Source organism: Coturnix japonica, chromosome 13 (assembly GCF_001577835.2).
Source record: "Coturnix japonica isolate 7356 chromosome 13, Coturnix japonica 2.1, whole genome shotgun sequence".
NCBI lineage: Eukaryota > Metazoa > Chordata > Aves > Galliformes > Phasianidae > Coturnix > Coturnix japonica.
In genome coordinates, this window is record NC_029528.1 from 1,733,149 (window position 1) to 1,758,618 (window position 25,470).

The 25,470-nt window shown below is 45.9% G+C and overlaps 1 protein-coding gene across 6 annotated transcripts in view; it reads right to left on the reverse strand.

The window, feature by feature from the left end:
- Positions 1-19,606: 19,606 nt before the first annotated feature.
- Positions 19,607-25,470, reverse strand: part of FSTL4 (follistatin like 4) — a 182,254-nt gene continuing 176,390 nt past the window's right edge. For all 6 annotated transcript variants that reach the window (XM_032447432.1, XM_015875595.2, XM_015875592.2 and 3 more), the window contains one exon: positions 19,607-22,925. In XM_032447432.1, coding sequence (XP_032303323.1) covers positions 22,226-22,925 — 700 coding nt within the window. In that variant the 3' untranslated portion in view covers positions 19,607-22,225. The remainder of the gene's footprint in view (positions 22,926-25,470) is intronic.

Sequence of the window (25,470 nt, forward strand, 5' to 3'; positions counted from 1 at the left end):
GATACAGAGACAAAGCCAACACAACGCAGACAGCACGGAGCACCAAGAAACGATGACCATCCGTGCTTCTCAGGGAGAAGAACCCGCTGGCTGTGAAAAGCGGATCCTCGCTGAACTATCCCAGACAAATCTACAAACAAATGAAGCCTGGTGACTTACCTCTGCACCCCCACTCAGGTTCATAGACGGGATTCCATCTGCTGACTCACCAGCAAAGCCTGCAGGCACAAGTGTGATGAGACACAGGTGAGGAGAGCTTCCACTGCATGTGGGGGCCTCCTTTTCCCTGAGACACCTGTAGGGTCTGGCGGTGGCAATGACACGGCCCAAATACGAAGGTCTGGGCTCTCTCAGATGAAAGAGGGGCAGTGTAACCTTCCCATTGAACTGTGGCAGTTCTCCCAGTAAAGAAATACTCATGGTCCATCTGTGCAAGCCCTTCAAAGCACAAACAGACTTGGAAGACCTTGAGAGGATCTGAAGTCAATTGGCACCCAGCTCAATGATGAGAGCATGAAGGTTTCTGCATTCTAGGAGACAGACACAACTTACCTCTGGGTTGTCCCACAGGCACACGCAGAAAATCCGGATCCAAACGATCATCCGGAAAGGGAGCACCAAGCTCATCATCTAGAGTCAAGAACAGAGGAGAAAAGTTCCAGTTGCATGGTGTGATCTCTTTCTCCCTCAGTAACTGGATGTGGGTCGTGGAACGGGATGGGAGAAGGACTCGGGTCACGATTTCCAAAGTTGCAGGGTGGCCAGGATGACCCGCAGGCTGGCACCTGGCAGCGTACAGAGTACTCTCTGCAGGCCGTGTGCCACATCCCTCACAGACCGCATGGAAGAAGGTGCAGCCCCTCGGGGGTTTCTTACTGGAAGGCCTCTGGTGTAGAGGAAGGTCACACTGAAGTGCTGGAGGAAAGCTCACCTGCCCCTTCCTCTGGGCTGTGGGCCGGGGCTCTGTGTAGAAACTGGGATTCATCTACAGGGAGTACCATGAGCCTGGAGCAGAAATGCTCCCGCTTTTCCCAGCACACGTCTCTGAGCTCTCCCCAGGCCCCAGGGAAGTGTGGCACAGGGCTGTGGGGACACGGCCTGACTTCTTGCCCCCAGTGCTACTCAGTTTGGGTTCCATCTCTGCCCACCTACCTGCTCCTGGTGCTCGCCACGGAGCAGCACAGGCCTCCTGGAAACACATGGCCATCAGTAAGAGAGGGAGCACAAGGCGGGAAGGGGCCATGGCCCCACACACTCGCACCATGCTTCCAACACCACCGTTGCAGCCACAGTGAGTGTCGCACAGAGAGAAGCCTGCGGCACTAGACAGTGTCAGAGCCAGGCCTTGTGAGCTCACAGCACAGTCATCGGGTGGGCCATTGTGAGCTCACAGCTCCACGATTCCGGGTGGCGGCTCCCTGCAGGCTGCAGCTCTTCTGAAAACAGGGAAGTACAAGGGGAAAGGAAAAAGAAGTAGTTCTCTAACTCTTTATGCAACTATACATGGTGTGTGCCAAAACATAAGGGGGCACTCAGAAATTAAATGATTTTGCAGAGGGAAAGGAGAGGGCGAAAGCCTTCCTTTCAATGCTGAACTGCCTTGAGTATATGAGAAAATTTAAATAAAAAACGGAAAAAAGAAACCCCTGCAAAACAGAGAACACCATTTCTGGGGTTGTTATAGGAAATGGGGAGACTTATGACAGATCCAGTGGGACAGGACCTCATTGGATGCATTTTAAATGAAAATCACCCCAGCTCTTGGTTGGGCTGTTGCCCTCTATTGCTGGGGATCCCTGACCCCCAGGCTGCTGGCTTTCCACCCATGCATCCTTCCTTGGAGCCAAGCGTGCCTTTCCCAGCAGCAAGCAGCAGGGTTGGAATCAGCACCAAAACCAAAACCTCCCTGCGCCTTTCCCTGTCCTTTTTTCACACATTGTCTTTTAGTCTCAGAAAATAGGGTCAGACCCCAATGCAACAAGAGCTTTGGGACAAAGCAGCTGCTTTATTTTCCTCCTTCCCTTTCCTCATCTACACCCCACAGAAAGACCATTTGCCTGGGCAACCTGCTCCAGTGCGTCGCCAACCTCTGTGTGAAGAACTTCAACCTAGTATCAAATGTAAACCTCCCCGTCTCAGTTTAAAACCATTCCCCCTTGTCCTATCACTATCCACCCTCATAAACAGCCGTTCCCCCACCTGTTTATACGCTCCCTTCAAGTATTGGAAGGCCACAATGAGGTCTTCCTTGTAGCCTTCTCTTCTCCAAGCTAAACAAGCCCAGTTCCAGTTCCCAGTGGTGCGCAATGAGCTCCCAGCTCTGGACATACCTCTTTCTGCAGTCAAGGCACTCAAAGAGGCTCTACATTGTATCGCTTCACTGGGGTCTGGTAGAGGTGGAGCTGCAGCTGAAGCTCTTCCCACACTCCTTACTGACAGGCTTTCTTCCTCCCTGGTGACTTCTTGATACTGCTGAGGTTTCCTTTGGGTCCTCACCTGCTGCCCCACAGTAGATGGGTTTCTCTGGCGATAAGAAAAGGTGACTTCCCCCGTCATCTCCCTGCACACAGGCATGGCCAAATTGTGCCACTTGGCAGAATGACCCTCTTGCTTACATCCCATGGCTGTCCAGTGGCTTTGCCACAACCTGCTCTGGACTCTCCTTTTCATGTACACTCAAGTCCAGAACCTGAACGTGAGCTGGCAGTGTGCCCTAGTGGCGAAGAAGGCCAACGGCATCCAGGCTTGCATCAAAAACAGTGTTACTAGCAGGAACAGGGAGGTAATTGTCCCCCTGTACTCGGCATTGGTGCGGCCGCGCCTCGAGTTCTGTGTTCAATTTTGGGCCCCTCACTGCAAGAAACACATTGAGGCCCTGGAACGCGTTCAGAGGAGGGCTACGAAGCTGGTGAGGGTTCTGGAGCACAGGCCTTAAGAGGAGAGGCTGAGGGAGCTGGGATTGTTCAGCCTGGAGAAGGGGAGGCTCAGGGGAGACCTTATTGCTCTTTATAACTTCCTGAAGGGAGGTTGTAGTGAGCTGGGGGTTGGCCTCTTCTCTCGTGTAATCAGTGATAGAACTAGAAGGAATGGTTTTAAGCTGCGCCAGGGGAGATTCAGGCTTAACATTATGAAGTATTACTTCTCGGAAAACGTAGTCAGGCATTGGAATTCACTGCCCAGGGAGGTGGTGGAGTCACTGACCACGGGGTGTTCAAAAAGCGTTTGAATGTTGTGTTGATGAATATGATTTAGCTGGAAAGTACTGGTAATGGTTGGACTAGATGATCTTCTAGGTCTTTTCTAACCTTGATAATTCTGTGATTCTGTGAAGTGGTCGTCTGGGACCAGTGAGGGAAGTAGGGGAAGTAGGGATAGGTGAAATGCAGCAGCAACCTGCTGTCCTGCCCGCAGCATGCCTCACCCCAAGGGTCATACACACACGGTGCTGGAGAACTGGCTGCAGCCTCCTGGTGAAAGTCATTCCAGGCAAAGGATGTACTGGATGTCATTTTAACAGATCTGGGGGATTTGGTCACCAAATTGAGACATAGCACTTGGTGAATATCCATGGCTGTGGTTTTGCCATTTCCCAGGTGGATTTCATGTGTTGCTGCTGCTCAGAGTTTGTTACACTCATGCAGACACTGATGCATGTGCATACAGTGCACTGGAAGAGCCATGAAGCTGGAAACTACTGAACCAAATCAATATGGAATTTAAAGAGTTCCAATTATCTTTCGTGTTCCTTTGAGTTACAGCCCATTAGTGGATACCAGAGAAGTAACAATTAAGTATTCAGAGACTGAAGGACAGGTTAATTTCACAAGAATTAGGTTGATTTTCCAGCTGAAGATATCAGTGGAATCTCATTTCTTTCAATTTGGACATTTCATTTTGTTAGAGATACATTTGCTATGGTATGTATCTTTGATTGCCCCTATAAAAGCAGCATTAGGGGCATTTTGCTGTTAACTCAGTAAGGAAAGATGCAATTGAAAATACAATCCAGGAATGTCTTCTTGTGATTTGTCTTATGGATGTGAATTGCTGGTTGAGGGGTGCTGGGGCAATCAGCTGCAAGTGGTATGGAAATGGAGCAGGAAGAGGAGGAGGGCAAGTCCAACTTTCATGTGATGTTTATTTTGGCTCTTTATTCTTGTTGTCATTGTTGGCATTAATGAAAATATGCACAGTTACTGAATCAAAAGTGAAATGGTAACTTGGGAAGACAAAAGGCTTTCTAATGCTTGATCAGCTGCTCGAGCTCACCATTCCTGTGTCAGTCTTGAGCTTTAAATATTTGCATTAAGATCCAGACTGCAAGTAATGGGTCTCAGAATAGCATATGGAACAGGAATGCTAAATGGAAATGTGAGTGGAAATAGTTCCATTTTGGAGCTGGGCTTACCTGAGTGAGCAGCAAAGGCACCACAGTCTGTGAAAGCAGTACTTCATATTAATGCTTTATAGTCAAGTTGTGGGGTTCAGAATTTGTTCTTCCAAGCCTGAGTTCTACAGTCTCATGCTGGTGTTGGTGTTCTCAATGCAGGCTTCCCAGTGATCTGCTAGCATCCTCTCCTGTATTCTCCTCAAGTGAAAATGCCCCAGTACAAACTCCAACATTTCAGCTTTCGGTGTTTGGGACTGAGATAATTCCTAGCTTCGATTCTGATTTCCATTAACAAAATAAGTAGTGGCACAGTGTTCTTAGCCATGTGTAAAACAAAGCAGGATGGCACCACTGCTCTGTGCCCATCGCCCTCTGACTGCTGCTGCCTTTCCCTCTCTCCTCAGCCTCATAGAGCAAACTCTGTCCAAGCCCAGGGCCAGCGCTGTGCAATGAGAGGTGTTTGCTGGGGGGCTGGGAGGGCTCAGGAGCAGCACTGCTGAAGCAACCGTTCTGAGACTGCTCCCAGTGTTGGTACTTTCAAGCTCTTCCCCCAGTTTTAGCAATTAGACTTTTCTGCCTCTGCAGAGTTTCTGCTGACGGGACAGAACTGCTGGGAGCAAACACATTATTCATTGTGATTGAGTGCCTAGTAATTACTTTATATATTTTTTCAGTCCTCAAATTAAAAGCACTTACTAGTGGGAACAGATGTTAAATTCAGGACTCTTGTTGACTGTTAGTGTGACACACACACAAAATGTTTTAAATGAGGAGGTTGATTGAATTTTAAATATGCTGATCACACCGGTGGAACTGAACGTAGTGGAAGCAGGAGGAACAGAAGTGTTTCCAAGAGGAGATGGCAGAGATGGGGTTTTCCTTTTCAAACCAAAAGTACAAATCCTGCAGGCTAAATAAAGAAACGTTCAGTGTGCTGCAGTACCAAATGAAGGACTTGTGTGGATAATGCTCCAAAATGGTGAGAGAAAAGAATTTAAAGTTGGGTGTGATGTTTATTTTCAAGCCAATACTTCAGATACCCTTAGGGAATGACAAAGCTTTTGTTTATCCATTTGTTATAAATGCACCATTGTTTGCGGTGGAATCAGTGCCCATCATGTTCCAATGATCCCCACACAATCTGAGATGGAGGAGGCGATGGCTTCACTCTGTAAGGGCTGGTTGTTGAAAGCACCATACATTGTTATTGTATTGGATGGATGCAGCCATAGGGCAGCCTGAGTATTGCTGAGGAAAAATCTGTCAGTGCTGGTATTTTTGCAGAAGACACTAAAAGCCCGTGGATGTATTTATGAGAAAAAAAAAAAGTCTGCTTTAAGGTTTTGTACCATTATGTGTTCTGTCACTCTGCTCAAGGTGACTCTGATGGACAGGTGGCACCTTGGTTTGCTCCCCAGTTGCTGACCCCAAGTCATGGAGGTCAGCACGAAGGCAGCAATATCCACTTCCTCAGTGAAAGGGGATATTTTCCAGCTGCCTGGAGGCATTCAGAGGGGTAATCACTGTTTGCTGAACTCTCTCCTGTATTTGAGTTAGAGATGATGCATGCTTTGTGCACCTCAATGCTTTTTCACTACCTGATTTGTAGGATTTATTGCACACAAGGAATGGAAATTTGAGCTTGGAACATCATACAGTAACAATCACAATTAACCTCCACCACCCCCAGGTGACCCCCAGGTGTTACACTTAAATCACATTGCTTTTAATTAAGGTTAGTGGCCAAGTACTTCTTGTTCTGAAACATTTTGCTGACACTTCTGCAAAGTAATGCTTTAAAGTCTGAAGAGTGCCCACTTGTCCCCATGTGAACCAGTGCCAGAAATTAACAGTGGAGGGAGTTGGAAAGAGCAGTTTCTGATCTTAGCTTTGGTGTAGATGTACTTTCCTCTTGCATCCATGCTAACATAGACTTACAGCACTTGCTGAACTTCTCAAAATGAGAGAACCCCCGTGGAGACAAAAAACTGTTTCACTGAGTGATCCTAGACAACCTGTTGTCCCAGTAAGTGCCACATTACAGCAGCCTGGCACTGACACAGGAGAAAGTCTTGTGACATGTGTTGTCTTCTCGGGCCATCGTGGTTTATGATGCTCATAATCCGTGGCTGCTAATGGCAGACATTGACCCTAATTGCTGCGAGAACATTGTTCAGGCTTATTACATTAATGACAGAAGGAAGAGGCACTTCCTAAAAAGTTAGCATGTCTTCACAGGAGATGCTGTATTTATTTAACTGATTGATCATTTAAAGGTTTATTAAATGCCTTCTCTGTACAGAAACGCTGCGTAGTCACGTCTGTAGGAATCAAACAATGCACACAACGGTTGTTGCAATCTGATTTTCATGTAAAAATTCCAGACTTTATGGTCTTATTTACATACCAAGTCATGGTCTGGTCTCCTTGCAGTGTCAGCCTGTCACGGAGCTGGATGCAGCTGTGAATTTTTACACTTCGGAATGACTGAAATAGAAGGGAGCGCTCTGCATATTTTACTGATTTTTCTTCCCTGTAAAAATCATTTCAGAGCACGGCTTTCTTCCAGCAGAAGGCACAAATCTTCCCCAGAACTGTGCTGCTTGTGCTCTTAGCTGGGATGAACCCATCACTGCTCTGCCTAGCAGTCCCATGCTATGCACTCTCCTCTGTGCCCAGGAACAAAGCCATGGTGAAGATCTGGGGCTGAGCACCTGCAGCTGCATGCACTGATAACTCTCAGTGCTCTGAGGTGTTCAGTCACACCAATGCAGAGCTGCCCACAGAGCCAGCAGGCAGGGCTAGGCTATACTGCAGGTGGGAAGGTGCAGCCAGGCTGCTCCTTGGGATGAGTGCTATAGCAAGAGCCATCTGGAGGGTCTCTGTCAGATTCGGTGATGGTGATCTCTGAGGCGGACGTTGCTGAGCTGGTGAGTGAATCAGTGAGTGGAAGCTAAAAGCCGTAGCCTGGAGCATGTTGCAGTTCAGCTGGCAGAGCAGAAGGAGAGGAGGTTCAGGGCAGGGCACAACCAGGGATGCTCTGCTCCTGGGTCCGCCCATGTGTTTCCCCAGGCTCAGCCATCTGCCTCTCAGCTCTCCTCATTCTGCAGTGCTTTGACTTGCATTCAAAGGACAGTTACAGCAACTTAATTTGTGTCACGTTAAACTCATTGGTTTGTGAGCCCAGAGCTCTGGAAGACTGATGTATTTTCAGGTTCAGGAGAGGTCGTTCCCCATTTAACCCACATATCTGTTGCTGCTGCTTTTAAAACTATTAATCTGCTGGGAAAATCTCAGAGGGCAAAAAAGGATAAACCATGCAGATTGAAAAGATTCCTCCCCCATCCTCATGGCTTGGGCAGATAGGGCAGCATTCCTTCATGTTTCTTTGCAGTGTATGATGACTTTTGCATTTGCAACCACCGCCGCTGAGCAGCTCAGAGCACAGATGAAGACACTGCAGCATCTGAAAAGTTTTCAGATCTGCGTGCAAAAATCATGGTTACATCAACCTGCATTAAATCATCCCTGCACCTTCTTAGCAGTTACTGCTTTGAACTTCTACATGAAACAGGCACACCGACCTTTACAGATAAAATACATAAATAAACCTTTGCTTAAACGTCCTTTAGAGAACATGATGCTTTATTGCAGAAGGTCCCCAGTCGCCGTTCTCTCTTATGTGTCAGAAAAACAGGTAAAAACCCACCGTCTGCAGGTTCAGTGGATGGGAGAGGAGTGTTTGCGACCTGATTTTCCATCTTATTTTTAACTGCGTAATTCACATCGGGATGGAAGAAAAAACAGTGAAAAAACAGAAAACAGAAGTTAATGGTACAACATAGCTCTGTTCTCACCACCTTCCCAGCATCTGTGCTACCTAATAAAAAAAGCAATCAGGTGGACAGATGAGCTTTCCTGGCTCCCTTTGTTCCACAGACCACAGGGGGTAACATCTGCTTCTCCTCATTCTCCTCCTCCTTGAACAGGAAATTAAATACAAATTACTAGATTAAAGTAATGGAAGGAATTAACTTAATTAAAAATAAGAAAGCTGAGACTTGAGTGTTTTCACCTCTGTCCTCCAGAAGGTCACGCTGTTGGAGGTCCTGCTGGTGATGGAGCTAATGGCCACCACTTTGCTGGAACACAGGTGGATGCACACCTACACATCCAACATGGTGTCACCTCCCATTAATCCAGCTGCTGTTGGTGGCTGATTGGTGCCAATCAACTTTGTTCCCAGCCTTGACAAGTCCATGGGAATGGTGCAGCTTCCCTGGTCAATCCATGGCCTGAGAGCTCATGTAGCACCATCAGCTCCAGGGTTGTGGTGAGCAGCCCAGCAAGAGTGCTGGATGTTCAGATGATTCCAGACAGAGCTTGCATTTCTCACCACCCTATGATGAGTGTCTGGTTCTGATTTTCTCAGCACACAACTCATCTTTCCAGGTAGAAGTTCAACAGCTCTCATCAAAACTACAGACTATAGATCAAATATTTACTTGTTCCTTCTTGGGCACTTGTGGTTCACCAGGAGAATTCCAAGCAGCTCTCAGCCCGGAGTGCAGTTTGGCTGCAGCGGGTAGGTGCTGGGGCAATGGCACAGTGGTCCTGCATGGGTATCAAATGCCAGTGCTGAGCACAGAGGGCATGATGTTGTTCTCAGTAGGAAAGGGTTGATGTTTGAGCACAGGAATGCACCTCAGGCTGAAGTGCTCTGAACTGGAGCCTGGCTGAGGTCTCTGACATTTATGGGTTTGAGATCTGAGCAGTGTGCTGGCAACTGAACTCATAGCTTTGCTATTTAAAAACCAAATGATCTAAGATTCCTGTCTTTCCATGCTATCCAACCCCACACTCTTAGGCAATATCTGCACAAGCATTGACTGTTTTATTTTGTTTCATTAGAAACTGGTGCAGTCAAAATAGTTCTGGTTTTCCTGTTGGTGCTCACGTAACATTTCCTCTTCTTTCATAATTCATCCCACTCACTCGTCTTGAAAGAGACGCTCCATTGCCATGTAAGCTGTTCTTCAAACACACTTGTGGACCATGACAATACAGTGACAGTCTGTACAAGGCACTCCAGTAAGAACACCCCAGTGACAAGGTACAATGGATAGCAATAAGGCCAACCTTCCAGTTGTAACCCAACGGCACAATGCCTTTTGGTGGGACTTGTAAAGGTAATTTAAAAACACATCCAAGAACTGTTAAGAAAGCGATCTGCACACACTGATCTTATTTCACTCAACCATATGGTCTTTATATGGTTCACATCCTTTTTTTTTTCCAAGTGCAGCTTTTCCCCCCTGAATGGCTGCTTGCTGGAACAGCTGCGCAGGTACAGAAAACCCCAAAAGCTAAAGCAGAAAGTGCGCGGATCTGGTGTTTGCAAATAGATATGGATTTATTGCAGGAGCAGGGGATGTCTGCTCTGAGTGCTGCAGGCTTCTCTCTGCTTTGGCATTGATGGGAGGTCAGGGGATGTATGGAGAGGTAATAGAAGGTTGGTGAATTTGCTTTGCAGCTCACATACATCTTATGTACCATATTTCATCAAAGACAGAAAGAAGAACTTGAGCGCAATATACTTTGGAAGTTAATTGAAGCAGACATCCAAGTCTTAAGTAAATCAGCTTTATATCATTTGACACACAACATTACTTCAATTAGTATGACTTTCACCATTATCTAGACAGAGGAAAAGATGTACCATGCTAATCAGAATATTAAAGTGACACTAGCATTTATATATTATGAATATTTACTCAACGAATGAATGCATGATAAATGAGATAGGACCAGAAGTATTTCTCCATGGAGGAGCTGTGCATTTCCCCCACCTCAGGAAATTCTTGTGTCTAACCCAGCTATCACATTGTCAGTGCATCGTATACTGACACTTCTGCCCCACAGCAGCTTGTGCCATGGCTCATGCAGAGATTTCTTCATGCACTGGAGCAGCAGTTTTCTGAATGACCCGTGAGTCTGAGGTAGCTCCCTTATGCCTGTTAGTATGCCAGGTGACCCAGAGCAGATAGCAGATCAGAACCTGGAGCATGAAGCCATGCGCTGAGCCTGGCATTCACCGTTGGAGCGCTGTGAGCGCAGCACCCCTCAGCTAATGTGTGGAGCATCTAAAGCTGTGCATGTTAAAGGTCCAAAGACACCTTTCCAAAACCAGAAAAACAGTGAGATCAAACCTGGCCTCTGTTTACTATGGAATGTATGTCTCTAAATGCTGACCCAGAGCTCCACACTGGGACAGACCCTGAGATTTGCTATGTAAGCCCACAAAGTATCTTGCAGTTTGTGCTGACCATTGACAGGGTTTGCAAATGTTACTGATGTGGCAGATTAATTTAAAATGAAAATGCATGAATGCCATCAAGAGATCTCTTCAGTGCGATGCTCATCTGCACAAAGGGACAATCGGGTTTTCTATTAATGCTCAGTAACTCAGTAGCACTGCTCATCTGGTTTGGTTTGGTTTGGTTTCTTATGTTGTGCCGCTGGCCCAATCAGAAGTATAGACAAGCTGTATCAATGGCAGTAAAGCATCCAGCCTCCAAACCCAGGTTTCTCTAACATTCAAACAGTGGTAACTTCTGAAAACATGGTAATGTCATGCCTTGGGAATAGTTGGTTTGATGTTTTCCCTGAAGTTCACTGTTTTGTCGACCTACCTTTTCTGGCACTCTTGGGGTCTGGTATAGGCATGCCACGTCCATTCTAAGTGTAGGTGTGTGTGTGCTAAGAGGGCTGTATGATGACAGTAGGACTAGGTGATCTTATAGGTCCTTTCCAACCTTACAATTTTACGATTCTATGAAGTCTCTTGATTTTTGAGGACTTGATACTGTGACCTTACTGACAGCTTTTGCCTTTGCCATGCCCATGTATGCATGGGGGGGGAAGTTCTGTGTTTTTGGCCAAGTGTGGAAGTGACCTGATTTCCATGCTTTGCCTTATATCTTACTGACATTATCTCATCATGGGACAGGGGTGAATGCAAGAGGAGCCAAGTGCGAGCTGATTCTCCTGCTATCTTATTGTCTGCAGTACATAAATCTTGAAAAGTGTGCTTTGAATGGGAAAGGATACCAACTTAATGATACATTTACTCTAACTACTGCGGGGCATGCACAGAATCCTAATGCGTGCTGCAGACTCTCCATTGTAACAGATGTTGCTCTCTGGTTATAAAGTAAGTTTATTGCATTAGCTGCCTGTAAGCAGTTTACTCTTTAAAAGATTCATAAAGTAAATTAAAATTATCTAATTATCTGTTATCTAATTTAATAGAGAGATAATCTTGGTCTTCAGATATTACACATATGTTATGATATTACAAGCCAGTGTGCCAGAGGTCCCTTTCTGTCACATATGGACACGTCCAGAACGGCTGCAATGGGAGGGCTCAATGGGTTATCACTGCTGTGTATTGCTATTTTCTCTGGGTGGGACAAGGGGGAATGGTTTTAAATTAAAAGGGGAAAAATCAGTTAGATGTTGGGTAGAAATTCATCAGAGGGTGCTGAGGTGCTGGCACTGCTGCCTAGAGCTCTGCTGCCCCATCCCTGGAGATGAGCAATGCTATGGATGGGCCCTGGGCAGCCTGAGCTGGTGAAAGAAAGCCAGCCCGCTTCAGGCATGGGGCTGGGGGGGCTGAAAGTTCCCTTTAAACTCAATCATTCTATCCAACCCAGACATTCTGTGGTGGTGGGTATGGCACAGTGCTGGGCTGGGCTGAAAGCAGTGGTGCCCATCACTTGGAAAAGCACCTGGTGCTGTGACACAGCCCATTGCCCTGTGCTCTGAGTTCAGCACAGGAGTGGGGCACGGGCTGAGAGCAGGAAGTCTTTAGGGGAAATGAATAAGCCCTGCTTTTATTGTAATGCTGACATCAACATTTTATCCTGCAATTTTCTGAGTCATTATAACAAATTGCTGGTGCTGGTGTCACTCATTTCCCCACAGCAATCTTTACTCCCCGGTCAACATGCAGTGAGATGCAAATGGTATTTCAAAATGAAAAATCACAGGTGTTTCCTGGATGCCATCCAGAGAAAGGAGGGGAGATTTCAGGCAGAAATCGGATCTGACTACATGGAATGATCCCCTGAACGTCTCAGACAGCCAACAGATGGTGGTCGTGACATGAAGAGCCTTCTCACCTGGGAAACACATGACATTAAGCAGCAAAAGCATGCATTTAAATTAAGGCTGCTTTAAAAGGCTGTTAATAAGGAGAGGCCAAAACAGCATTAATGCCACGTCAAAGACTTCAGCACTGCAGAAGGAACAGAGGGACACTATCCTGACTCCACAAAATGTAAAGAAAACCCAGATCATCTTCAGGGAGCCACTAGAATATACCATGCATATATATATATATATGTATATTCCTCTGCAGTGACTACAGTGGAGCTCGTGAGATATGTGTGTTAGTAGTGAAAAGACTGTCATGAGGTGCCCCAGCTCTAACACCACCACAAATACAGATCCCGTATCTGCAGGAGAATGCTTTCTGTTGGGCTGGGCAAAAGCAGCTGCAGGAAAGTTGTGGTGCTGGGTTTTAATGCTCTGCGTTGTTAGCAATAACTACTTAATATTTTACTCATATATTCCTCTGGGTCCTTTTAAACAGCAGCCTTCCTAAGCGCAGCAGAAAGAAGTAATGTGATAAATTAAGCTAGGTCAAAGAGGAGAAATTATTTTAAATGAATACAAACATCTAATTTGTCTAGACTTTTAATGAATTGAAACGCCAAAGTTGCTAGAGATGACAGCATTGTAAATCCTATTTATCTCTGCTAAAGTCTCCTTGTTTCTTCCCACTCCTTCTTCCTGCACTCATACATCAAGTCAACGTGGTATGACTTGCTCTACTGAGGTGCAGCCACCAGTTATGGTCTCCAATCCCACAGGACCACCTTTTGGGTCCAGCATGGGGCTGTGCCAACCTGGAGCTGTTCCCAATGAACACATGGAGAGTTTTGGTCAAGTGAGGAGGTGGCAGCTGGAGGGGAACTTCATTTGCTGCACGAAGGCTGAAAGATGTGTGAGCTCAGTGAGAAAATGCTGATTTAAGCACCACATTGGGAAGAGCTGCAATAGGTTTAAAAGGTGTCAGTGATGGCAGGGCTGTGCTGCCTGCGAGGCTGTAGGAAGGTGAAGATGTCAGTTTTAAACATGTATCTGCTTTATTCTGTCACAAAAGATGACAAAGCTCTTCTCTGTTGGTCACAAGAGGCTCATATTTTCACTCTTGTTGCTCATTACTTGGAGCCATAGCAAGTGCTCAGCAGATTCTGTTGTTCTGGGGGAGCACTGCCATGTTTTACCACATGGATATGAGGGAAAAGGTTCAGACTGATGCCAAGCCAAGAACTTCCCAGAAGCCAAGGCTGTCCCTTAGCACAAGTCTGGCCATGGGCAGGGAACAAGCTGGGCATCCCTGCACTGCAAATGCTAAACAACAGGGGCATGAAAAATAGAAAGTAATGAGAATGTGGGAGTGAGGTGACATCCATCACTGCTGCCCAAAGTGTTTTTCCCTGTCCCACAGACAGTGGTGCCTCCTGGGATGGGGCAGTGTAGGCTGCTGACCCCAGCAAAAGGGACACTGACCTGCAGCTCTGTGCACCCCAGCGCCCTGCAGGGATGATCTCATTCATCTGCAGTGACTCCATCATAACAAATGCTGTTCTGAACAGTGGCCACGTTCTATTTTAGAGGAAACAGACAGACCAAGGAGAAATCTGTTCACACAATGCCGTGGAGAGTAAGATGAAGGCTTTTATTTACTTGGAAGCCAGTCAGGACATTAGTTCGGGTAATAAAGGCTGGCTGGCAAAAGGCACCCCTGGGGCTGAGGCTGTGAAGGCACCTGGCTTTTGGTGAATGCATCTTTGCTTTATAAGCCCCCCTGCACCAGGAGAGGGATTTCTTTGTTTGATGGGGAAAAAGAAATCATGGGAATCCTCTGTGGGGCAGCATCCTCCAGAACCCCACCATGCTCCACATCCACTGCTTGGGCAGCACTGGGAGAAGTCTACCAGCAGCAGGCAACGGGCTCATGGCTTGTAGGAGGGAGAGGAGCCAGGTTTTGCTTTTTGCTGTACCTTTGTTTTAGGTAAGACTGCAGGCAGGTACATTTACTAATTGCCTGTTCCCTTGATGTGGCAATGGCATGGAGCAGTGCATTCCCCTGGTTTTGCTCAGGGGAAGCAGATCCTGCAACATGGCTGGGAGCAGCAGGAGAGCAGCAAGAGCTGGGGGTCAGCCCACATCCAAACTGCAGAAATCAGACAGCACCTTCACTGCTGCCCTTGTTCCTCCCGCGCTGCAACCTGCTATCCCAGTGCCCTCTGCTACCTCTGCAAAGGAAGGTGCCAGCCCTGCTGGGCACACACTTCCTGCACAGTAGCTGTTAGGAGCAAACTTCTTCCTATCCATACTGGGTGTGGATGGAGGAGCTCTGGGGTGTTCATTACCACATCCCAGCCCTGGAGCTCCCCAGGGGCCTCTGAGAGGAGAAAACAAATGAAGCTGCGCTCGTTGACCGTAACACAAATCGACTGCTGCTTGTGCTGATGTTTTCGACATAATTCATCTCAGCTCAAGCATGTTGGCTATCTGCATAATTTCTCCTTGAGTAGCTTTACTGCCATATGGGACACTGCAGACCTCGGGCTGCTGCTCTGCCTGTAACCCCCTTCTCTGTAGTGATGCTCAGAATGCGTGGTCCTGCAGCCTCCAAAGTGCCATCACGAGGGCTGGAGCTGCAGGTGGGACCCAGGGGTGTAGAAGCTCTACACACCCTACAGAGCAGGAATGAGCTTTGAGGGGGCAGAGAGGATTTAACCTCTGAAGCTGGGTGTTTTCACCAGCACTGATTTGAGCTTTGAAGGTTGGAGAGCACACAAGGAAAAGGACCAGCTGAGCCCTGCTGCTCAGGGGGGCTTCAGAACCTCTTTGCAAAGCCCGTCCTTTACTGCTCAGCCTTAATGCGAAGCATAACCTCTAGCAATGTTTGCTGCAGTTAGCACTGTTGACAAGCAGTCTTTCAACGCAGACCTTGTGTCTTAATTAAATGGAATTTGTTTCAGCAAATAATGCTTGTCAGAAGCACTTCCTTTTGCCGCAGGACTCTTACAAAGATGCCATCAGACATTTCAATAATCAGCCATCTGTGTCTCAGCGTTCCGATGGCTCCATTTGAAGGCAGACTTGTTCTTGCCAGGCCAAATTTGTAATTATGAATGACAGAGGAACAGCAGAGCCATTGGAATGGATCACTGTGCTCCAAGACAGCCGCTGCTCACCCCTCCCAGCCCTTAGTGCCCCAAACCCACTGCACCCCACACAGCTGAGTGCATTGTAAGAAGCCATTGAGTGCAGACTGCAAAAAGGGGGTGGTCTGCAGTCACCAACCACCCCAAAAGGATGAACCAGACGTCAGCACAAGTTTGTAAAGTTTTACTATGAAATAGGCAGGAAAAAATTAAAGGATCATTTACAGTGTTTCTAGATTAAGCACTTTGTGGGATTGGCTTCCACCAGGTGCTGCTGCAAAGTAAATACGAATGCATTCCACCTGTGGTGTCCGGTGGGACAGTGGGTGGGAGCTGCCTTTATTTCCTTGCTGTCTCCGGGGTGGTGCTTACAGGACGCCACAGAGCTTGGCACAGATGGGGGGGATCCACACAACACTGTGGCTGAACTCAGGTATTTGACTACTTATATGTAAATCAACGTTGTTGCTTGCTCTTCTGTATTTAAGTCTCGACAAAAGGTCGGTGGAGTCACCGACCATGGGAGTGTTCAAGAAACGTTTGGATGTTGTGTTGATGAATATGATTTAGCTGGGAAGTATTGGTAATGCAACCATTACCACTAGATGATCTTCTAGGTCTTCTCCAACCTTGATAATTCTGAGATTCTATGAAAAGCGTTTGGGTTTGATGGAATAACAAGTTCTTTGCTGCTGCCCTGCCCTCGTTCTGGGGCTCCTACCTGCTTGGGTTGTTCTCTCTGGCCGAGCCGTGGGGAAGGGGCATTGGTTGTTGGGAGGGGGGGTGGGTGGACTCAGTGCCTTCCCAGCAGAGGGAGCTCAGTTCTGGTGCTGTGCTGTAGGGATGCAATGGTAACTTTCCCCACACGCGTGCTTAGCAGTATGGAGACTCCGTGCTTTTTTAAACCATAGTGAGCTGTCTGAAGCTGCGCTAAAACTGCTTGTTTAGTGCAGGAGTTGCTGTTTTTCCTTCTAAACACAAATAAACAATCACGGCAACCTCTCCTCCCCCTCCCCTGTTTGAGGCGCTGATACGTGCTGGGTTCTGGCTGCTCTGTGCCTCTTTTGCTGGTCAAAAAATGACGGTGCACGATGCTGGTCTGTGTTTCTTCGATGGTTTGGCAGTGCTGTGCTTTCTGCTGGGCTTTTAGTGCTGTATAAGACCGGAGTGCAATGCAATGCTGGGTGTGCAGCTCAGTGCGGCACCTGTTACTCAGGCACCGGGCTCTGGGTGCCCAGCTCTGCTCAAAGGGATGGGGGGAAGAGGAGGATGGTTGAACTTATGAAAGAACAGGTGCTTTTTTTCTTACTGGCACCTGCCTTCCTGCTCCTTTCATTGTTAAAAATAAGCAACAACAACAGCAAACTTTTTTTTCCTTTTCTCTCTTCATTCTTTCCTCTCTCTCGTCTTGTCTTCCCTCCCTCCCCCCCCTTTCTTTTGCCTTGCAGCTACAAGCATTTGGTTAATAACAAAATAAGTGCTCAGGGACACGATTTAGCAGAGGGTTCTTAGGGTGATATGGTTGGGTTGTGGGTTGACTTGATGATCTTTAAGGTCTTTTCCAACCTGAGCAATTCTATCATTCTGTGCCCCCCATACTGTATTTCCCTGACTCTAAGACATAAGAATGGTGGGAGCCCTTAGCTTTGCTTTCTGTGCCACTGGCAAGAGCTTTCATCCCATTTCAAGAATATTATTTTTTCTTACCATGAAGGAAGAATAAAATTACTTAAGGAAAACAAAGGAAAGCAATGCTGCTCTATGAGCCAGTCATGCTTGGGAGGACGAAAGGTACCCAAGGGCCTTACAGCGAGGCACATGGGGGTGCTGAAGCAATGCATGAAGAGCTTTGGGCATCAGTGTGGCCATCCAGTGATTGGATAGGGCCAGGTCCATGGCAGTTCTGTGCTGCTCCTGTCCCACATGGGCTGTTAGTCCATCTTATCACACTGGTGCCTGCAGCAGTGGCTTTGCATTCTGGGGATGTTTCCACATGTAAATAGAGGTAAAATGGCCTGCCTGTCAAGCTTCTGCTTTCAGGGTGGTGTGAAACATGCTTGCTATTTTACTCATTGAATAAACCAACCCCTTGGTTGCAGTGGGTTGGAAATGAGTTACACTTCAGTGTCTGCGTGCTCTTGTAGCAGATTGGAGCAAGTGGTCCTTGCTTTCCCAGCTGGCTGGGCCTGGCTGTGAGCTCACCCTGTGCTCAGTGCCAGACACAGCTGCAGCACCTCTTCTGTAGAAGGAACACAAGAGCTTTCCTGGTCTCTAGGAAGAGATTTCCCTGCTTCCAAATGTTTGGGGAATGTGTTCAAAAGGGAAAGTACAAAGCAGTGAGTCAGGCAATAAAGGTGATGTCAGATGTAATCCAGAATGGAAGCCCCATGCTGGCTACTTGCCTTACAGGATGCAAACAAAGGTTCAAAGCAGCATACAGTAGATATTAGGGTATGAGGAGAAATGGCTTCTCCAAAGAGCAGTCATGCACTGGCACAGGCTGCCCAGGGAGTGGGGCAGTCACTGTCCCTGGGGGTGTTGCAGAAAAGGGCAGATATTGCACTGAGGGATGTGGTTCAGTATTGTGGTGACCTATTGATGGTCATACTAATTGAACTTAGTGGTCCTTCCAACCATAATGATCCCAGGATTCTCTGACTTACCCAATGTTTTCTAAGGGGGAAATGATCCAAGCATGCAGTGGTGATTCATAGCACCACAGTCACTTATGGACTGCTCTGGGGACAAGTGGGCCAGTCCCAGGGGTTCAACAAAGAGCAAAGAACAGTCTTATGATTCACTCTGTGGAAGCTTGGTTGAAATAATGCCCTGAATGGGCAAAGGGGGAAACACATACAGGCAAAGTGTCATGTCAGCATTGCACTGTTAATGAATAGCCAGGCTGTGCACTCACATCAACTGCTAGCTCTCCCCCAGCCCCAGGTCCTGCTTTATCTGATTTGTTGACCTGCTGTAAGGTCAGGTTGGGAACTGGCTGTTTTCTCCTCACAGAGCAGGGTGCTCGGCCTCTTGATCTGCTTTACTTAGTGCCAAGCACGCTGCTGGGCACTGCAGTAATTAAGGTGTAATCATGGTGTAAATCAAGTGAGCAAGCACTTGTTGACAGGTCATCAGGACTGCTGTGTCTCATGTCAGAGTCATGTTCATGGGGTCAGCACGGCCCAATGGCTGAATCCCTTCTGCTGTTGGGTATTTCAGTGTGGCCAGGTCTCTTTTGGCTGAGCAGCTCAGCACTCAGCAGGTCTCTAGTTAGCACTGACCCCATGGCAACGCCAACCTCTGCTCACTGATACCTGTTAGAACTGTGTTACTTTATGTGATGCTAAGAAAAAGAAAGACTTGATGTGTTGTCAGTTTTCATCTTAAGGCACTTGTGGCTTTTTCTCTCCGAGTAATAACATCACACGTGGGCAGTTTCTAAACAGTCATTGGGCTGCACAGGTAGAGAGGTTAAGTAACAATTCCCATTTAGAAAATGGCAATGTTGAGGGGAATACTAAGGGAAGGCAGTACTTGCAGTATAGTATTTGCACTATAGTTACATTACAGTATTTGCTATTAAACCCCAGCACTGATTGGAAAGTGCATCTGATCTTGGGATAAGAGTCTAATTGTCAAGCAGGGATCATCTTTTTTTTTTTTCTGTGATCCTATGTCAGAATACCCAACTTGTGTAGAAGAACTAAACTGTTACTTCATTTTCTTTTCAATTAATCACTGTGATCAATCAGTCCATTTATTGGGTAGGGATTGGTAACTGGTGGAGCGCACAAAGACAGTGGGAAAGAAAAGGGCAGTGCAGCCTCCTTCTGACAAAGCTGGAAGGCAAGGAAGGAATTAAACACTTTCTGAGTATGTATAAAATCTGTGTTGGAACACAAAAATCAAATCAGAGTAACAAATGTGCAGCACTTTAATGTCAGAACTGACCGTCATTGGAGCTGTTCACAAGTCGTGTGGACAATCTAAGTTGTACTTCATTTTCTAAGTATGATATATAACCATTAGGATAATTTAGAAAACACATCACCAGAACTTGGGCTGAGGGGGAAGAAAGGGAACATCTTTGGAAGGTCCAAGTGGGAGTTTTCAAGTGAACGATATTCCAATATCTTGCGACGAACGGGGAGGAGTGAGGTCTGTTACACATCTTTCACAGCCTATAAATAAACCAGCCTCAAATATTTACCTGAACAAATATTTACAGCTTTTGTTTCTTGTTGTTTGTTTTTTTTTTCTTCTTTTAAATATTCTTAGAAAAGTAATATTTGATCTATGACACAATGGACGTCTCTACAGGGAAACATAGGCATAACAAAATATTCAAGAAGTCATAAAAGAATACACGAGAGCAGTGTTTGGCCTCAGTAAAACACGTTTTGGATGACTGCAATGTATGGATACAGCTTTGTTCAAGAAAGGAGTTGTGCATATTTAAAGGTACTTACAAAGCTGGTCTCCTCCTTTTCTTGACATGGGTATGTTTCCTAACCAGATGAGTAGAAAATCATGGACACCATGCATTGCTAAGGGAAGGCTATGCCAATCTCTTTCATATGCCTGTGCTGCAATGAGGGGATAGTCTCTTCTAACCCCTATGGCTCATCAGTGACAATACATGTAGGTTTAAGCCTATGGGTGTCGAAGGGCAGTTTAAAGGATGCTGTGTTGAATGAATTCATAGGATTCATTTCCTTTGTCTGAGCAGATTTGTATATGTTTTCTATTGAACCAAAATAATGTAAATTACTTCAGGCCTACAGCCATGCTGAAATGCTTCTCTCTTGGTGCTACAGTTGAATGCTTAAAGCGCAGATTACCATTGCGAGTCTGCATCCTTCTCACTTTTAAGTCCCTCTGTGTGCATTGTGAAATGGTTGACTTTAAGCACCTCTATTGGCAAATAATTACTGCACCTCTAAGTATCTCCAGATGTGTTTGTGCAGCACTTGTTTCCATACAACTCTGGGCAATAGGGTCATTCTCAAAAGGAGCTGGGTCTTCCAAAAGGGCAGTGCGTGGCTCTGATGCAGCAGATGTTTACCTCTGGGGAGAGCTTGCCCCCACATCAAGGCCACGTTTCAGAGCAGTGCTGAGATCCAACTGCTCGTGGCTGGCTGTGCACAGTGGCTGTGGTGCTCCCATGGCTTGCACCATTTGTGAGCCAGAGCTGCTCCTGCCCTGATTACTCCACAGTAATGAATATAGAAAGTTACAGAAAAGCAGCTAGAAAAGTTTTTATGATTTACCAAATGGATCTATGTTTTTATGGGAACTGAAGTGGAATTTCTCGATGCCAGCTGTTGCATCCTAGGGTAATTCTGCTGGTTTTACATGAACTTCTTTGCTCATAACTAAAAGATAATTGACTATAAACGAGTGTACTGGAAATGGGGAGGAAAAAAACAAAGAATGATTTCCCAGAATGCCTGAAAAGAAACAGGCATGTGAAGGCTACAGCTAGAAAATGAGTTTTCTGTTTAAAATACCCTCTCTCATTGTGGTTATTTTATGAAGAGCCTAGCGACTTCAGCACTACTAAATATTTGATGTGAGCAACCAGCAACTTCCAGAAGTGCTGCTGCCTCCTATGGGACCAACTGTGATTAATTCTCTGCCCTCTGAAGAGCAGATTCTGCATCCTGTGCCCAAGCTGACCACACTCACAAGCTGCTTAAGGACTAATGCCCTCATATTGTCTCTCTCTCTCTCTCTTTCTATATATATTTAACAAAATCTTATCCCGCCCCCCTAGTCCTTCCTGGCTTTTACGCACTCAAATGGCCTGGATATTTCATGCTGAATCTCTCCTATGCAATCTCACACGTATGCATTAGAAGAGGCAGGGCTCATAACATTGCTTTCAGTAGTACCAGGAGCAAAATTAAGCACCAAAGACACAGAGCTGACAGTTACTATTTCTGTTATGCCTCTTCCTGATACCACATCCACGAATCCTCCCAAAGCCAACCTGCAGAGAAAACGGATCAATTTTCATTTAAATCTCTCTCCCAGGTCTCTGTGGTTTGAAAACTGCTCCCTGATGGTTATTTTCCTTCATCTTCATGTATTTTAGCTGCAGACGTTGGGCAGGGCAGCTGGCATGGCGGGCAGGGAGAGAACGGGTGGTGTGAATGTAACAAAAAGCCCTTCAATATGGAAACTCAAAATTAGTTTTGTTCTATAGAATCACTAAGGAAGTTTTGTGGCTTTATGTGGTAGCTCAGTGGAGATTTTTGCTTCCCAGCATTTTTTCTCATAACCAAAACTCATACCCCCAAATAAAAAAATATGCCTTCAAAACCGCTTCCTATTAGCAGAGCATACCTTGTATTATAAAACTTGCAAGTAGACCAGTGTTGTACCATGAAGCCTATACAGGGTTGGTTTGTTTTTTCTTTTTTTTCCTTTTTTTTCCCCCCTAGTGTGAAAATATACAATGCTACTGCTCACTTGTTGCAGCATAAAGGTCCGACTGGTGCTGTCTGCCAAAGGCTCTGCTGCCCCTTCATACCTCCCCAACCCAGACCACTGTGTTACCCCTCCTTATACCTGAAACCTCACAGCGTAACGTGTTTTGCCTCCCGTTTATAACAAACAGAGAATCTTTAGCTGGTGTAATGAGATACTGTCCAAACAACCCACTGTCTTTCATAATTCTGTTGTAGCTGCTCCAGGGCCAGTCTTTGGATGCGATAGGGTCCTTTAAATTCTTCAGTACATTCATTTTCCCCGTTGACAGCTCCACAAAAAGCACATCTGTTTGCAAATGTGAAGTCGCATATATATAGTACTGATTGCCTTCGGTGAAAGAGGGTTGAAATGTCAGATCAGATACGTGTATGTTCGTTTGTAAGTCATAAATCAACTTGATTTCCCCCTGGACAGTCACAGTCTGGACCTGGATCCTGCCTCCATCCCCATCCGCGCTGACCAAGAAGCGCCCATCAGGTGAGACATGCGGTGTGCCCAGCACGGCACCATTGGTGCCAATGACGGCATCGGTGACGCTGTCGATTAGGAGCTGTGGGGCAGCAGCCCCCCACCGGTCCCTGCACTGCACCAGGAAATACCCCCCCAGGTGGGTGTAGGCCATGGTCTGTGGTGCACAGCTGTAGTTCCTGAAGGTGATGGTCTTGATGTGGGTTACCGTTTCCAGGTCGATCTTGTGGATGGCGGGTTTTGATTTGTTATAAATGAAGCCAAACCTGAAAGAGAAAATGTGACACTGAAGTCATCTCCAGAGACTCAGATATACTCAGAGAAAGAGGAAAGTCAGCAAAACTGGGAAATTCTGTCCTCTTCATTTTGTGTGCAATAATGCTGCACGCATTGCAGCTCTATGTATGTAACTATGGAGTGCCCAACCCTGTGTCCTAGACTGGAGCATCAGAGGGTACAGCAGCCTGTCCCACCAGCCTGGAAGGTTCTCATAGAGCAGAATGAGCAAAGGTGGGCTGAAGAAGTGTCTTTGTTTTCTTACTCCAGAGAGGGCAGACAGCAGTTTGCAGACAGAGAATAAATGATCTCTGAGAGATGTAGGTTGCAGCACAGCTGACCTCTGCTGAAGACAGACCAAAAAAAAGAAGAGGTCAGGACTAGTCAGGAAAGGTTTCAGCTTAATTTGAGCAGAGCTCGTGGAAGCAGCCTGTTTGTGTTCCCCTGGATTCACAGGTCAGTGGTACTGACTTAAACAACCTGATTTTACACTGGAACTCTTTTCAGCCATTCAGTGCAGAGGGAAGGAAATGAAGCGAGCACTTCGTTTTGCATCTTTTCCCTGAATGATGTAAAATTGCTTTTTGGAACATGGAGGACTGTTCCTGCATGCAGATAATAGATACTTTGCTTAAAACACTGTGTTTATTTTTTTTTTAGCCATCCGTCAATGAGATGCTCAGCAATGATTTCACATCCAATGCAGTGTATGATCCCATGAAAATCACTGGGTAAGCCTTCCATTTTCCCATTATACTCACATCCATTAAAGACTTCACAAAATACCCACAGCAGAGATTCGTAGTGCACTGTGTGTGGGGAAATTGGATACGACACTTATGCTTCCCTTGGCTGAATGCATTTTAAGTACACTTTAAAAGATGCTTTTTCTCACATCATATTTTGGTTATTTTTTTCCTGAGACTTCCTTAATCCTTGGCCAAATGCCTGAAGAAGCTGAAAAAATAATGTTCTTATTGTGAACTTTAAATTAAAGAAGTGTGGGTCAGAATGTATCTGGGGTGCACAGAGCTGCAGAAGAGGCTCAGGGCTCGTGTGAGATCTGAGATGCAAAATCTCAATGAGAACCTTGCTCTTACTTAAAGAGATTTTAATAGACAGCAACCTACCCTGGGAACTTATATGCACGGATACCTTTCCAGATATCCATCTGAAATAACAGGCAGACAAAATATGTGTGCAGGAATATTTGCATACAAGTATTTCTGGGCTCTCAGAAGAGATGGCTTAAATATTCACCTTCCTTGGGAAATGCTGGTATCACCATTTACTGTTCCTGAGTGCAGAATTTAGCACATGATCCCGGTAAGTCTCATTAGACTGTGAGCAATTATTTTTTGTGCTGAAGGTGAGAGAGAACTGAGAAAGATCTGGCCCTGAACAAATGAAATAGGAAATTAGGCACAGCGTTCTCTACTTCGCACAGGGAAACCTATCTGCAATAGCCTACATTTCATACTTCTCAAGGAAGATTGTCTGTTTGCAGCTGATGAATTGCACTGGAGCAAGAAAAAACCCCACACATACCCACCAAAGGAAAAATATACAGAAATGGAGCAAAATAAAACTTATTCCACCTTCCTGTGTTTGAACCCAGGCTGTACGTCCTCATCCCAATCCATAACATCCAGCAGCCACACAGCCCTGCACTATACTCACTTACTTATAACAGTGGTTTAAAAGCAAACTGGAAAGAGGAGGTAGGGGAAAATGAAGAGTGACAGCCATGAAGTATGGCTTATTTTATGTTTTAGCAAGCAAAGTTAGTTTGTTATTGTATATCACATTAAACCCCAAATCATTTAAGTGTGACCCTCTGTCCTCAGTGAGCATTGCAGGGAACCTAAGCTTAATGTCAGGACTTGATTATGATTTCTGGAAAGTTTAACTTAGTTAGACTGTATTGGTGACAGGAGATGATTAAGCAGTTGTTGTAACGTGGTAGGAAGAGTATAAATTGCTGTGAAGTTATCATCCATTTTGATAACTTTAATGGGAAGCTTCCTGTTCCTGCTGGGAAGCAGTCAGTATTACTCTAAGTTATTAGTATGTTAGTTATAAAATCTCATTAACCACTACATCACATTAACATTCAAAACTGATGGTTCAGAGAAGTGATTTTTTTTTCTTGTTTTTAATGTGTGCTGCTTTTTTTTTTTTTTTTTTCTGCTCTTCCCATACAGAGCCAATATTTGAACAAGCAGCTGGAAACATGGAAGAGCCATGATTTATGCCTCAAGTAGGGCAAACTTTTACCACTAATGGCAATAAATCTTTGATCTAAAAAGCAGCTTCAAGATTGGGTGGAAGTTTGGCTTCCCTTTGTGTTCCTGGTACCAACACATCAGGGCAATGCTGCACAGAGGCAAGGCTGGCCAAACCTAGGTATGAACCCCAATGCTGGGGCCAAGAGAGGCTGAGTTTTTTTCCTTGCTGTCCCATTGAGCTGCTGTATAGCAGCTAAGCAGTGTTCTCAATCATTTCTCCTTTTTTGTATGCATGAAAATTGTAAGA